General features: G+C 40.1%; 1 protein-coding gene across 4 annotated transcripts in view; it reads left to right on the top strand.

Annotated features, from left to right (window-relative positions):
* Trpc3 (transient receptor potential cation channel subfamily C member 3) overlaps positions 1 to 15065 on the top strand; it is a 113133-nt gene extending 98068 nt beyond the window's left edge. For 3 of the 4 annotated variants that reach the window (XM_052730593.1, XM_052730591.1, XM_052730595.1), the window contains 3 exons: positions 1397 to 1480; positions 10185 to 10260; positions 14166 to 15065. In XM_052730593.1, the coding sequence (XP_052586553.1) occupies positions 1397 to 1480; positions 10185 to 10260; positions 14166 to 14308 (303 nt within the window). In that variant the 3' untranslated portion in view covers positions 14309 to 15065. The remainder of the gene's footprint in view (positions 1 to 1396; positions 1481 to 10184; positions 10261 to 14165) is intronic. The other variant, XM_052730592.1, reaches the window with a different exon arrangement.
* Positions 15066 to 16209: the final 1144 nt, after the last annotated feature.

Below are 16209 nucleotides of genomic sequence, written 5' to 3'. Positions count from 1 at the left end.
TTCAGAGAACATATTTTGAAGTTTTCTTTCTGTAGGCAGCAGAGTTTGTGGACTTTGGATCTGAAATGGTCATAGTGTAGAAGGTGGCTACCCAAATCCAGGTGAGCAGAGAGCACTTAGACCTCTCTGAAGGCCCACAGGGGAGCTGGCCACAGGGTGCTCACTTCCTACCATGTTGCCCCATTGACAGGAGGAAGGAGCTTTTTTTTTTTCCTCAGCTAGGACAACCTGCCTCGGCTTCTCTCTGTCTTCACAGCCTCCTAAATTGCCAAAGCTGGCCTTGAACTTGTGATCCTCCTGCCTTACTCTCCCCAGCATCTGGGGTTTCAGGCATATGCCACTACATCCAGCTAAAGCTTTTCAATTACTCATGGGCATAGACTTCCTTCATTAAATGAATTAAATAAAAAGTTGAAGAAATGCCAGTTTTTTTTGTTGTTCTGTTCCAGAACTTTAAGAAACATTTCCCTGCTGCATCAGCTAAGCTCGCTCAGTCAGCAGGCAGATACTGACCCCCAGTGGCAGAGGGAAAAGTAACATCACCAAGGGCAGGTCCTAGCAAAAGGGTGAACAAGAGGCCTGTCCCGTCAGTCCTGTCACATCTGCCCTGGACTGCCACACCTTCCTGAATTGTCGCAGTGAGGCTAAGGAGGTAGAGAAAATATAATTGGGTGGGGGGCACTTTTGAATCATGTCTTATACATGGCAGCTTGCCCTTGAATAATGGTAAGTCCCTGCTCATGCCAGTGTGAAGCATGGACAACCTTAGGCTCTCTGCTGCTTTCTGCTCCTACCTACTCAAAACTTGAGACAAGAGCTGGGGTATATGATAGACAGACAGACAGACAGACAGACAGACAGACAGATGAGACAGAGAATAAAGCTCCATTCTTGAACCCAATTCTCTCTAAAGGTCTGATCCTTGCTCAGAGTAAGGCAAGATGCTTGGGAAGAGGTATTATTTAGGTGATATTGTAGGGCTACAAAATGCTTGTAAGGCTACCCATGCCTGTGGTATGCTTCTGTTCAACTTAGGAGAGGAACTTGGGTTCATCAGCCAGTCAGCCCCTTCAGAGGTATTGGGGTTCTGGATGGTAAATGTTGTATGTCCCTAAGAAAACTTATGCTAGGTAGGGGCCAACTTCTAACATGCGTTTTTAATAAACAGCTCTGTTACACTGTGTCTTGACAGTGTTTTGATGAAGGTGGACATGTCTCTCACATGGATGTTTGCCTTTGGAAATATTTATTTCCCTCATAAAAGCCAACTCGAAAAAAAAAATGTTCCTCAAAAGTGCTGACTCCAGAAATGCCATCCAAGAGAATCAAATAGACTATATTTCTTATTCCAAATGATTGTATTCTAATTTACTAGGTTAATTGTATTTTTTCCTAGTTAAACCTCTTCACTCAGTCTAACTCGAGAGTTTTTGAATCACACAGTTTTAACAGCATTCTCAATCAGCCAACACGCTATCAGGTAAGAACTCCTTAGCCATTGTCTATTGTGTGTGACTCCTTGTATGTCTCTGTATGTATGGAGTAGCACGTTCTTCATGTATACTGTAAAGCCTTTCAGAACAGAAAGAGTCAGAAGTTAGGGGCTTCAAAAATTAGAGTTCAACCTCTTTGTTATTTTGCTTTTTTTTTTTTTTTTTTTTTTTTGGTAAAGAAGAGACTTTTTGTTGTTTCTGTAGTTTTTATTTTCTTAAGATTGAAATTCTTTATTTCTTATTTTCTTAAGACTGAAGTTTGAACCCAGAGCCTTGCCCAAGCTACAGTCCTGGTCTTTTTTATTATTTTATTTTATTTTATTTTGAGATAGAGTCTCACTAAGGTTCCTGGCTTGACTTCCAACTCAGTTACCCAGGCAGGACATGAATTTTCAGTCCTCCTACCTAAGCCTCTCCAGGCGCTGGGAGCACAGGCCTGTACCACCAGGCTCAGCAAGAAGGATTGCTTTTGCAATGTTGACAACAAAGTGTTTTGATAGCTTTTTAAAGTTAGATTTATATATTTTATGTGAGAGTGTTTTGCCTATGTATATGTCTGTATGCCACGTGAATACTTGATGCCCATGGAAGTCAGAAGAGGGCATTGGATCCCCTGGAATTGGAGTCACAGATGGTTGTAAACCATCATGTGGGTACTGGGAACCAAATCTTGATCCTCTCTCTGCAAGAGCAACAAGTGCTCTTAACCACTCAGCCATTGCTATACTTTCCAAAGAACGAATATTTGCATAAACCCTGCCCTAGAGAAAGGAGTGGAAGATGCAGAATATGAGAATAAGTGATGTTGTCAGTATGAGGTCTGGTATTTTGCAAATGGTCACGAGGCTCAATTGTTTTGTCAGTACAACTTTAAAATACCTTTTGAATGTTGATGTTATTTGCAGATTTGGACACTGTTGTCTAGCATAGAAGAGGTTATAGTTCTTTGTTTCATCTGGCTAGTCATTTTGATCCTCACGTCTTTAGATTCCAATATGTCTAAGGTGGAGAGAGGATTAAGGCATTTATAGTGTCTGTGGTGTTAATTGATGGGTACAACCCACCTCTGCATACAGTTTCCTTAGAAGAGGAAAACTTGACAAACTTGATTGTGGAAGCCTTTCTTTGTTTGACAACTTTACAGTCTGTTAGAATGTGGTACTTAGTTTACTTCATTTCCCCATCTTCTACTGATAGAAATGAAGCCAGGATTTTTATATCAGCCTAACAGAAATAATCAAGTGCTTTTACTGTGTGTTTATCATGAATGAACTTGGCCATGTTATGTTTGATGATCTATGTGCCCTTCTTGATGACTTTCTGCTACCAATTAAGAGGAATTTTTAATAGTTAAACTACCCGCCTTTACCTGTGATATGTTTTTACCTGTGTGTGAATGCCTTGAATTGTTTTAGCTGTTATGTTCCCATCCTGGATGTTTTAATTTTTTTTTTTTTTTGGTTTTTCGAGACAGGGTTTCTCTGTGTAGCTTTGCGCCTTTCCTGGAACTCACTTGGTAGTCCAGGCTGGCCTCGAACTCACAGAGATCCGCCTGGCTCTGCCTCCCGAGTGCTGGGATTAAAGGCATGCGCCACCACCGCCCGGCTTAATTTTTGCAGTCAACTTTACAAGGCTTTTATGGCTTTGGGATTTAAAGACCTATTATGTAATGACCTTTAGACTCACATGAATTCTGCTCTTTCTCTTTTTATATGAAGTAGTCAATCCATGTAGAATATACTTGAATGTAATGATGCATAAAGGTCTACACTGATTTTTTCCAGATGATAATGTCCATCTATGTTCATTATGTTGAATATTGTTTTGTTTCCTATTGGCTTTTCATTTACTAAATTTCTGTAGCAAATAGACTTATTCCTATGTGTTTATTATGTCCCATTGTTCTGTCTATGAATGCTATATGGCCATACATAGTTTAAAACAAAGTCAAACAAAAACATATACAAATTTATATCCTTCCTTACTTCGGGGCTTCCATTTTGCAAAATTACCTGGCTATTCATTTTTTTTCTTTGAAGTTTGGAGTTTTAGTTACCCTGTCTAGTTCACAAAGTCTCTGGCTGGTGTTTTTATGAAGATTGAGTTAATGTTTCAAGATTTGATTCTTTCTGATGTCCCTTTTTTCCTTTTTGGATTGGGGGGGGCGTTGAATGGTTGGTTGGATAGATGGATTTTTCTGATGTTAATTAGTTTGGTTTATCTGAGATAGGGTCTCCTGTAGCCCAGATTGTCTTCAAACTCAATAAGTAGAAGTTGGCCTTGAACTCCTGATTGTACTTCCTCTACCCACCAAATGCTGGGATTTACAGGTGTGTGCCATCATGCCCAGATTTATACAGGCCCTTGTGTCTCGTGTCATTGTATTTATTATATTCAGTCTATGAAAAAAATTCCAGAACTGCCAAATAGCAACTACTGAAGGGCTAAAAGAAAATAGAATTGTATTTCTTTCTCATGTTCAAAAGTTCAGGTCACGCAGCCCTTCTGGATTGTGACTGAAGATGTCTGAGACCATTCTTTAGCTATTGTTCTTGCTGACAAAGGACATGTACCACTGAGCCTGGCTTTGAACACAGCGAATTTTGAAGGGGAAAGTTGTATGCCTCTATACATACTTTTCCCTGAGATATGCCTGTTTTCTTTCCCTTTGGTGAGGCTTTGTTAATAAGAGACTTTGTTTAGGCTGCTTCTAGAGACACTTGAACTCTAGAGAATTTTTAAAACAATCCATTTTCCATCATTTCCCCTTTGGGCAGTAAGTGCAAAATTCTAAGCATATTTTCAGGAGACATGTAACTATCTTGAAGCATATTGCATTAGAGAGTGTGAAAGTTTAATTATCAAGCGTTATTAAATAATACCAATAGTATCTAACCACATCTAAACAGGAACTATGAGTCTACATGTGGTTATCTAATCTGAACAATGGTTTATAGGCTGAGTTTTGTGACCCATCATGGAGCTGGGAAAACAGAAGCTCTTGAGTACTCTAGGATCACTCATCTGGTAAATAAAGACTTCTATGCAAAATTCAGAGATTTTTTTTTTTACTCCTAACACATCTGCCTCACCTTAATTCTTATTCGTGTATATGTGTTGTATGTTCTTGAAGGTATGCGTGTGTGCAGGTGTATATGCTTGTGAATGTGGAGACCAAAGGTCGGTGCCAGGTGTTTCCCTCGGTCACTTTCCACCTTATCTCTCAATGAAGCCAAAACTTGAGGATTTGGCTAGATGACTGGCCAGTGAGATCCAGGGACCTACCAGTCTCTCCCTCCCCATCAATGGTTTTATGATGGTGCTCTAAACCTGAACTCAGGTCCTCATCTTTTTTTTTTTAAAGACAAGGACTCCCTATGTATCCCTGGCCATCCTGGAACTCACTCTGTAGACCAAGCTGGCTGAGAATCTAGATTTGCTAGCCTCTGCCTCCTGAGTGCTGGGATTAAAGAAGTGTGCCACCGCACCCAGCCCAGGGTGTCATTCTTAACACAGCAAGCATTTTACCAACTGAGTAATCTCCCCACCTTAATTTTTAAGAAGTTTTAGGCCAGGCATGGAAGTGCACATCTGTAATTTCAGTATTTATGAGGCTAAGGAAGGAGTATAATGGATTTGAGGCCAGCCTGGGTTACATAACCAAGACCTTATCTAAAAAAAAAAAAGCAAAAAAACAAAAGTTTTATTTCATTTTCTTGGCAAGATATTTCTAAGGAAAATCATTTCACAGAAGACCATTTTAAATCCAGAGTTATTCTCACTTTCTTTGACAAGCAAAGTGTCCACAGCACCATGGAAGATGCTTATTTACTTATCGTGACCACATCTATGCCACTACGCCTTGCTTTAATAAATGTTAGTGTTTTGACATATTCTTCTGGCTTTCTTCAGTCATTGATGCAACTCCAGCACTCCTGCTCTGCTAATTTGTCTCCTTCCCTACGCAGAAAGTTTCTGCTTCTTTTAGGTCTCATGTGTGCTTTTCTCATGCCTACTTCTGTATATTTACCACTTACATAAGTAAATCCGTGGCATTATACATAAGCTTTGTGGGGGTTGTTTGTTTGCTTGGATTGGTTTGTAAATATGTGTTATTATTTTTAATTATGTAGGGGATGGTATGTGTACAACGAGTACAGTGCCCATGGAGACTAGAAAAAGACATCAGATGCCCTGGAGCTAGAGTTACAGTGGTTGTGAATTGCCTAGCATGGGTCTGGGGAGTAGAACCTGGGTCCCCTGGAAGAGCCGTTCACACCCTTGACTGTTGAGCTGCCTCTCCAGCCCCTTGCTTGTGCATCCCCTAAGTATGTAAATAATATAATAAAAAGTGTTACAGATACTACTTCATTTTGCTGCCAAGAGTTTTCCATATTGCTACATGGATATCTCATTTTTAATTGTTGTGTAATATTCCACTGTGACAACAAACATCTTGTTCACTTTTTTCAAAGAATATTTAGTTCATTTTCTATTTTTGACTGTTATAAATAGTGCTATAATGACTATCTTAGGATATGTCTCTTTTCGCATTATAAGATTTTTTTTTCCTAATTATGTTCTTAAGAGTGATTGTATTTCTATTTTCAGCAGTAGATACACATAAGGATTTCTTAGCTTCCCCACAAGCACTTGAACTCAGAATTTAAAAAAGAAAAGAAAAGAATATCAACTACAAAACAACTGGCCTATATGCTCCAAAATGAAAGACCAAAGAAAGCCAGGCTGTAACCTTAATACCCAGGAGGCTAAGGCAAGAAGATTGCCATGAGGGGCTAGAGAGACGGCTCGTTAGTACATGGAAGGCGACTCATAATCACCTATAGTTCCAGATTCAGGGAGTCTGAGTCCCTTTTCTGGCTACTTGCATGCACATACCCCCATGCAGGAGCACACAGATACACATAGTTAAAAATAAAAGTTTTCTCTCTTAAGAAGAATCCATGAATGTGAGAACAACCTGGGCGACAGAGTGGCACTGTGTTAGGGGTCAGCCCTGGGTTGGGGGAATGGCTCTTTGGGTAAAGCACTTGCCACACAGTCATGGAAACTTGAGTTTGGATCCCAGAGCGCTGGTAAAACTGAACCCAGCCATGCTTACATGTCTGTAACCCCAGTAGTCCCCAGTGAGGAGAGCCCCCAGAAGTCCAGGCCGGCTGCCCTGGTCTGTACAGTGGCAAACAAAAACTCTCACACAAGGCAGAATACAAGAGCCATGCCTCTGGCTTCCACACACATGCTGGGACATGCAGCTGCCTTCCTACAAACATGCACACACACCGCACACACACACACACACACACACACATGAATTGGTTCATTAATTCATAAACAAATAGGATCAGCTTCTTGGCTTTCCTATAGGATAGTCCATGACTCAGCACAGCTTGTTAATGATCTTTCTCCCATCTCTTTAAAAAATATTTATTGTTTAATTTATTAGTATTATTATTAATTTTATATTATTAATTTTATACATTTTATTTTATGTGTATGAGTGTTTTGCCTGCATTTATATCTGTGCTCCATATGCATGCCTGGTGCCTATAGAGTTCGGAAAAGGCACCAAGTGCCCTGGAATTGGTGTTACAGACAGTTGAGCCACCATGTGGGTCCTGGGAGTTGAACTTGGGTCCTCTGCAAGAGCAACTAGTGCTCTTGATTATTTATTTATGTATTTGTTTATTTATTTATTTAGTGTGTGTGTGTGCGCGCGCGCGCGCGTGCTCTACCGTACAAAATTGGCTCTCAATAAATAGTTGGTGAATGAATCATTGAGCTTAACATCTGTCTTTCCTGGTCTGGTTTCCTTTGAGTGAAGACCAGACTTTCTCAAAGGCTCCAATGAAAGGACAAAGAGAACACTAGTTCTATGTCCTTGCCAGGGGGCACAGTTGGCAAGGTTGGGGCTGGGACTAGGGTCAGGATCTCGAAGGAGTTAAGGTCTCAGCTACTGGGAACGCAGCTTTTCCCTCCGAAGGCCTGTGGTCATAAGGCACAGTGTCTGAGGTATCCTGTGTTCTCTTTGCCAACATTGTTTGATTTAGCGCTCTGCTGACCTTGGCCCATTCTCTTCTTGTAAATAGTATATAAGATGATATACTTCTTAATAGACTTACTTGACATAAATGCTTAGAATGTGCAAGACCTCCTGGTCCCAGCTGTCTGTCTTCTGTATTTTCTCATCCCCAGTCCTCCCGCCTTGCAGTTTGGAATGCTGATTCCTGCAGGTCTGAGTTGGAGTATGATTGGGGGCACAGGCTTTTTAATAGCATGGGATCTCTGCTGTCACAGAGCTGCGTTTTTTTCTCTGACATTCAGATTGCCCTAAACACCCCCTTTTACGCACCTTAATATCTCACAGATTACTTAGCTTCAAATGTTTTACTTCCTTAAAACTTGGGTGTTTTTTTCCATTCTTGCTATGATTACCTTTTAGCTCAGGCTCTCCCACCTCTTTCCTAAATTCTTTTTTAAATGTGGTATTTATATATGTACACAAGAATATGTACAGAACATACTGAATTACGAAGCAAATCATGAATGTACGAAGCCATGCCCACCTGAGTGACAGCAGTATTGGTTGTTGCCTCTAGTCGGCACTTCCCCTCATCGTACATCTCTGCCAGCATCTAAGAGGCAGTTCATTCCTCAAGTTTGGGTTCCTAATCCTCTTGCTTTTCTTTTCAGATGTAGGTTTATCACGTGTAGGAAAATTCCAGGAATACATATAACCTAGATTTACTGGGTTCTGAGCTCTATAAGATAGCTTTTTACCTTGTTATGTTCTTTGCAACTGGACATTTTCATTCATCATCATGCTTCTTTTTCTGTTTGGTTTTGGTTTGGTTTGGTTTGGCTTGGTTTTGTTTTGTTTTGAGACATGGTCTCACTATGCAGCCCTGGCTGTACTAGAACTCACTGTGTAGACCAAGCTGTCCCCAAACTCACAAATGTACCCAGATGCTGGAATTAAAGGCGGGTGCCATTACGCCCGGCTTCAGCATCATGCTTCTGAAATTCACCCCGTGTGTGTGGCTGTGGTTCATGAATAAGATGAAGGAACACGGAGACCACACTGGATGAGACTCTGTTCTCCTTGCTTCCTAATGCTTGATGCGATGTTTGGTCTTGCTGTTTAGGACAGCATTGCTTCTAACTCTATTGGCATGTCTCTTAGCCACATGTGCAGTGAACTTTCTGTCAGTGTTGGACTTTAGAAGACAACACCAAATTGTTTCCAAAGTGTCTTGTCCATTTGCTCTCAAGCCAGGAAAGCATAGCAGTCTCCATGGCTTCTCCAGCAGTTGTTATTATCAAATGTATGTCTTATTCATTTTCTTTATTAAATGTCAACCTGCATCTGCCCTTTGTTATAATATGTACGTCCTCAGGAATAGACTATAAATGTGTTCTATGAGTTTGTTACCATTTATGATTCCATTTCTGTGAAATACCTAGGTGTCTTTTTCCTGTTTAAAAATGCTAATTATTTGAATTTTTGTTTGTTAAAGTTATTTATTTGATTCTAAATTTCTTCTCAATTATAACAGTTACTAATATTTTCTCCCAATTGTGGCCTCCTTTTCTATTTTTTAAGAATAGTATCTGTATAAGTTCTTAAATCATAATGAAGTTCAGCTTATCATTTTTCTATATTTAATTAGAATTTTACCTTGTTTTTAAAAAAATATAATCTGAGCCTGGCAGTGATGGCACATGCCTTTAATCCCAGTACTCGGAAGGCAGAGGCAGGTGGATCTTTGTGAGTTCGAAGCCAGCCTGGTCTACAAAGTGAATTCCAGAACATCCAGGGTTACACAGAGAAACGCTGTCTCAAAAAAGTAAAACCAAACCCAAAAAATTATAATCTGAAATAATATTTTTCCTAAAGGATTAAAAAGCTTCATCTTTCACATGTAAAGTCAACTGGAATTAATTTTTCATACATGATATGAGATTGGCATCCAAATTAAGTTTTTCTTATGAATAAACAGTTATTCTGTTAAGAACATTTATTTTGACTTGCAAAAATAGTCACAATATGTGTTGCTATGAGGACAAATATGTAATGCAACAAAATATATGAAATCCAGAAAACACTAAATATAACAACAATAATTATACATATATATGTATATACATTCACACACACACACACATAAAACTTAAAGGAAAGAATGACCTGCCCCCAAATAACAGCAGTAACTATCATCTTTGGATGATGGGGTTATCAGTGCTTTTGTTCATTCCTTTTGTTGTTCTCTCTATTTTCCAGATGCTCTGCCTTGACCCTATATTCACTTACTTTTTTTTTCAAATAGAGAGAAATAATGTTGTGCCTAAATGGTGATAATGTAGTAGTTCAAAGCACCTTAAAGAGAAACCATCCGTTGAAAGATAACCGTTGATATCATCCAACCCAATTTTTCAAAAAAGCTTTTTCCTTCCTGAGATTAAACAAGAAAAGAGCATGTATGTAGGCTATGTAGTAAATTCCAGCAGAAAGCAAGAGAGAACTGGATTCTGCACCTTGGGTGATTCTTTGTGGATAGTCATGTAAAGCCCTGCCTGCTGTGCGTTTGTTCCACATGTAAGGCTCTCTGCAGAGTAGACTGAACGTTCTCATGTGTATCGTTGCTGACTTAATTATTTCTTTTTGCCTAACAGCAGATCATGAAAAGACTCATAAAACGGTATGTTTTGAAAGCACAAGTAGACAAAGAAAACGATGAAGTGAATGAAGGTAAGCATCTCTAGTTGAGGACCACCTTTCTTCCTAGCTAACTTAAGGAACATGGGGAGCTGAGGCAGGACTGTCGATGCAAGTTCAAGGCTGCCTTGGGCTACATAGTGAGTGCTAGGCCAACCAGAACTGCATAGCAAAACCCTGTCTCTAGGGGGCTGGAGAGATGGCTCAGCAGTTAAGAGCAATGACTGCTCTTCCGGGGTTCAATTCCCAGCACCCACATGGCAGCCCACAACTGTCTGTAACTCCAGTTCCAGAGGATCCAACACCCTCACACAGAGATACATACAGGCAAAACATCAATAAAATAATAATAAAAAAATAAAAAAAAAATACTGTCTCAAGAAAAGATTTTTAAGCCCCAAACTATAAATAAGTAAAGATTGGAGGGTAGCACCACAGCACAGATCTAGAGTCAGAAAGAAATAAACCTGGGGCTGGAGAGGTAGCTCAGTAGTTAAAAGAAAGTTGCTACTCTTACAGAGGTCTTGAGTTTGATTCATGTTGGGCAGCTCACAACTGCCTGTAACTCTAGCTCCAGGGACTCCAATGCCTCTGACCTCTACAGGCACCTGTACTCATTTACAGATGCGCACGCGTAGGCGCGCACACACACACACACACACACACACACACACACACACACACACACACACACACACAGATATAATTAAAAATAGATGGAAGCTCCTTTTTGGTGGTTTTTTGTTTTTTTTTTTTTTTTTTTTTTTTGAGACAGGGTTTCTCTGTGTAGCTTTGCACCTTTCCTGGATCTCGCTCTGTAGACCAGGCTGGCCTCGGGAAGCTCCTTTTCAACCAAGATAAATTGCCACTAGATCTGTCTGTCCTGGTAAGAGAAAGACTAACTTAGCAAACGCTGTTGATGAATGGGCTTTGAAGCTATTTCCTGGTGAACAAAATGAGTCAAACCAGTAAAATATGTTCATAGAAAAAAAATCTATTAATATATAATGAAGGACTAGGCAAAAAATCCTATTATGCTGGCTCAAGAAGGTAGTATTAGAGTGGAGTTACAATGTAGAAACAGAAATCTTAGCAGTTGTCCCAGAACCTCCTTGGGAATACAGAGCTAGCTACTGTACATAGGAGGACTCATGTAACTGCAATAGTGCCCAAAATGATCAGCATTTGAATCCTTGCCCCAAAGAGAGAAGTTGGTGAGAATCAAGTTTGAAGAAAGTCCTTTTTTTTTTTTTTTTTTTTTAACTTTATGTGCATTGATGTGAGGGTGTCAGGTTCCCTGGAACTGGAGTTACAGACTGTTGTGGGCTGCCATGTGGGTGCTGGGAATTGAACTTCCGTCCTCCGGAAGAGCAGCCATTGCTCTTAACTGCTAAGCCATCTCTCCAGCCCCTTGAAGAAAGTTCTTAGTAAGAAAGTTGACTGTATAGCATGTAAGCATATTATTAGATGAGGTAATTCTTTTTTCATCTAGGAGGCCAAAGCCCAAGGCTGAATCCTGTATTCAGTGGATTCACAATCAAAGGAAGAGGAACTAGGAATGAAGGGGCTCACTGTGGGAGAACCTTCACTCAGGCCATTAGACTTGTTTCAAACCAGACCACGTTATTCCTTTATTTTCTCATATGCCACAGGAAGCATCTTTTGATTTTTTTTTTTTGACACAAAATGAATCCACAAATGGCTGGTGTATACTCTTGAATAAGAGTTAAGACTTCAGCCGGGCGGTGGTGGCGCACACCTTTAATCCCAGCACTCGGGAGGCAGAGGCAGGTGGATCTCTGTGAGTTTGAGGCCAGCCTGGGCTACCAAGTGAGTCCCAGGAAAGGCACAAAGCTACACAGAGAAACCCTATCTCGAAAAACCAAAAAAAAAAAAAAAAGAGTTAAGACTTCTGCTGGGCAGTGGTGGCACATGCCTTTAATCCCAGCACTTGGGAGGCAGAACCAGGCAGATCTCTGAGAGTTCGAGGCCAGCCTGGTCTACAGAGCAAGATCCAGGACAGGCACCAAAACTACACCGAAAACCCTGTCTCAAAAAAGAAAAAAAAAAAGAGTTAAGACTTCCTAAAAATGAAAAGATTTTCATGATGTCTTTAGTGTTTTTTTGTGATGCTAAGGATTGAATCCAGGGCTCCATACATGCCAAGGACATGTTCTACTGCTAAGTTACAGTCCATTTGATTTTTTTATATAATAAAAGAACATACATGTTGGAGCATGGTAATACATGCCTGTCATCCCAGCACTCAGGTGATGGAAGCAAGAGTATCAGGAGTTCAAGGCCAGCCTAGCTACACAGTGAGGTTGGGGTTTGGGTTACATGAGACTTTGTCTCCATGACTATAATTATGAATCATACAAATTATACTTTAAAGGCATCATAAAACTGTCCTGATAAGATGCTACCCTATAGTGTACCTGATAAGTATGTATAATCACTCTTTGTCAGTTAAAAATAAAGATTATTCATAAAAGGAAATATCCTCAAAGATATATTTTCATCCTATTATATTATTTTAAAAAAGGTGAAGTCTGAGTTCCACTGATTTTCAGAATGGATTCTTAGAATCTAGGTAATGTTCTGGCTCTAAATTTACTCCTAATGTCAAGGGCTTCCTACGTCACAGTTGAAGAACTCCCAGAACGGTCCTGTTTTCCATCACAATCCGTGTATGCTCAGAGTGCTGCTGTGCTGAATTCTGGGAGCAGCTGGGTTTTAACCTCTAAGTCCTGTCTCTCCTGGAGAGCGGGGAGTCTGTGTGCTGCTGTGGTGCATCTCCACGGGCTTCCTGTGCTCCTGACACACCGGCCTCTGACCAGACAAGCCCAACCGTGTGTTCACAGCACTACCTCATGAGCAGCTCCCTTTGTAGCCTTCCTTTCTGTTCATCAAATTTGACCTAATTTTACTTCTATGTATTTACACATCAATTCAATTCATTTTATTTCAATGGAAGATAACAGATGTAGGTGTGTCAACCCTCCCCCAGAATGGAACAAAGACTCCTTGTGTCTAGCAAGGGGACAGTGTGATTGTTTTGGGGAGGGGTTGTTTGTTTGTTTGTCTGTTTTTGGAGATAGGGTCTCTCTGAGTAGAATTTGATGTGTAGATCAGACTGGTCTCAAACTCACAGACATTCACCTGCCTCTGCCTCCCAAATGCTGGGATTAAAGGCACGTACCATCATGCTCTTCAAAAGTGTGATTTTACGGCTTCATCCTATGAGAATGCATCTTAATTGTTTGCTTTAATATTATTATCAATGTTGTAGTTGGCTAACTCTGTGCTAAGAAAGGCTAGGCTATAACCCAGTGGCAGGGTACTTGCCTGGCCTACACAGGAGTGTGGGTTTGAGCTTACACAACAAAAGGCATTGCTCGAAGCTTAATTTTACTATTACAGACACAGAATATCTTTAGAGCTTTTTCAAAGGTCGGTATGCCTTTAAAGGCTGGCTTTTCTTTTTCTTTCTCTCTCTCTCTCTCTCTCTCTCTCTCTCTCTCTCTCTCTCTCTCTCTCTCTCTCTCTCCCTCCCTCCCTCCCTCCCTCTCTTCCTTCCTTCCTTCCTTCCTTTGGGTTTTGGGGTTTTTGTTTTGTTTTGTTTTGTTTTTTCAAGACAGGGTTTCTCTGTTTAGCCCTGGCTGTCCTGGAACTTGCTGTGTAGACCAGGCTGGCCTCAAACTCCCAGCACTCTGGAGGCAGAGGCAGGCCCGAGTGCTGGGATTAAACGTGTGCACCACCACCACCCAGCTAAGGCTGGCTTTTCTTGAATACCTTAAAGGAGAATTAGAAATATCTACCTTGGAGACTTTGTGAAGCAAATCTATTCAGACTGAGTGAATTTCACTTTGTCTTTTTTGTCTAAATATGAAGAGCAAGTCACCATTTACACATATTTTTTAATACAAATACTCTAGGTGAATTGAAAGAAATCAAGCAGGATATTTCCAGCCTTCGTTATGAACTTTTGGAAGACAAGAGCCAAGCAACAGAAGAATTAGCCATCTTGATTCATAAACTCAGTGAGAAACTGAACCCCAGTGTGCTGAGATGTGAATGAGGCAGCAACCTACAGTCAAGCTTTGACTATAGCACAAATGCGGGCAATAATATTCCTAAGTATGAAATACTTGAAAAACTATGGTGTAAAGCTCTAGTGTTAACTATGTTTATCATGCAAAACCTTAAAATTAAGGTAGGTGGTAATGATTTCCATTACATGAAAATGATTTCAGCAATTGACCTCAACATTACAAGCAGTGACATGCTATTGTATTTAGAAGCCCAGTATTTAGGTCACTGACATTTTTGTCATTGTTGTCTTTATATTACCTGGTAGCCTCTAAGAGACTGTAAGCTCCTTGGGGGACAGGGACCACATCAATCTCATCTTTATGTTTCCAACATTTAGTGCAGTGCCTGGGACATAGTAGGTGCTTGGTAAATGTTGAAACCAACTGACCTGAACAGCCAATAGCATCCAAGAACAGACAAAAGACCATTGCTATGTAGCATACCCTCTCATCCAAATGCTGAAGCGATTTTTTAAAATAGAGTTTTACAACCAGCTATGACTTGTTGAGATTTTTTTTCTTAGACTTTTAGGCATCACTGACAATCCTAAGACCTTTGAAACTCAAGTGAAGAATCTGACAGTGAAATGAGTTAATTGAAAATACAGTTACACTACATATTTAAGTTTCATAGGATTGTTAAAAACAATCATTAAAGATTTTTCTAAAATATATGCTTGTGTCCTTTCTCTTTGTATTTGTGATTTGATGATGTGAACTTAATAAAGAATTTTTTTAAGTTGGGGGTTATTGTAGGCTTTATTTTGTTGTAATCTTCTAATGTATACCTCTGATATTTTAATGCTAGATAAGGTCAACTGCCTCCTAGTCTTGTCTTTTGCTCCTTTCTGGGTTTTGGATCCATGGGAAGTATCTTAGTCACTGCTCTATTGCTGTGAACAGACAACATAACCAAGGCAGCCCTTATAAAAGAAACCATTTAACTGGGGACTTGCTTACAGTTTCAGAGGCTTAGTCCACTATCATCACAGTGGGGAGCCTGGCACTATACAGGCAGATGTGGTGCTGGAGAAGTAGCTGAGAGTTCAACACTCCTGATCCACAGGCAGCAGGGAAGGACCTTTTGAAACCCCAAAGCCTGTACCCAGTTGCACACTTCCTCCAATAAGGCCATACCTCCTAATCCTTTCAAACAGTATCACTCCCTGGTGACTACATATTCAAATATATGAGCCTGTGGGGGCCATTCCTATTCAAGCTACCACAGGAATGAAATTAATGATGCTGTCTATGAAGGCAGGGCCATCCATGCCTTCCATTCCTTTCCTTAGCAAAGAATTTTAATCTTTTCTGCAAACTAGCCGGTGAGGTGTCTTCCTGGGTCTTCATTATATACCAAAGCTGAACTGATCATATGCACAATGTGATTTCCATAAAGGGACAAGAGCCAGGATAGACTATTAAACCTTTGTATCCTCCATGTTTGAATCTCCCATGCAGTTAGGTTTAGTATCTTGTATATCTTCAGAGCATTTCTGTCATATCTCACTGGGACATAAATTGTGATCACATGACTTTCTAGTCTTAAAAACCAACTAAACAAATAATGATACCATTGCTATTGCACAGAAAGACTTAATAGACAGAAGACAAAGAAGAAACACCAAATTCAGCTTCCTAAAGTGCTTATAGATTAATTGCTACAACTGCAGAATTATCTCATCAGTTTCTGTTCTAATCTAATGGTACATGTCTTAAAAACTTTCCAAATTTTATGCAATTTATGATGCAGTGCCTCTGAACAGAATAAAACCGTGATTTTTTCCCCCATTGTGATATATTGTTATGGTGTCTAAACCAGGATCAAATGCTGAAATGTTGCAAGGTAAAATTTTATTTTATGGCCCGGCCAAACTTGCAGTCTCCT

This window comes from Peromyscus californicus, unplaced genomic scaffold (assembly GCF_007827085.1).
Source record: "Peromyscus californicus insignis strain IS unplaced genomic scaffold, ASM782708v3 Scaffold_9__1_contigs__length_137607984, whole genome shotgun sequence".
NCBI lineage: Eukaryota > Metazoa > Chordata > Mammalia > Rodentia > Cricetidae > Peromyscus > Peromyscus californicus.
This window is presented reverse-complemented; position numbering and strand designations above follow the sequence as displayed.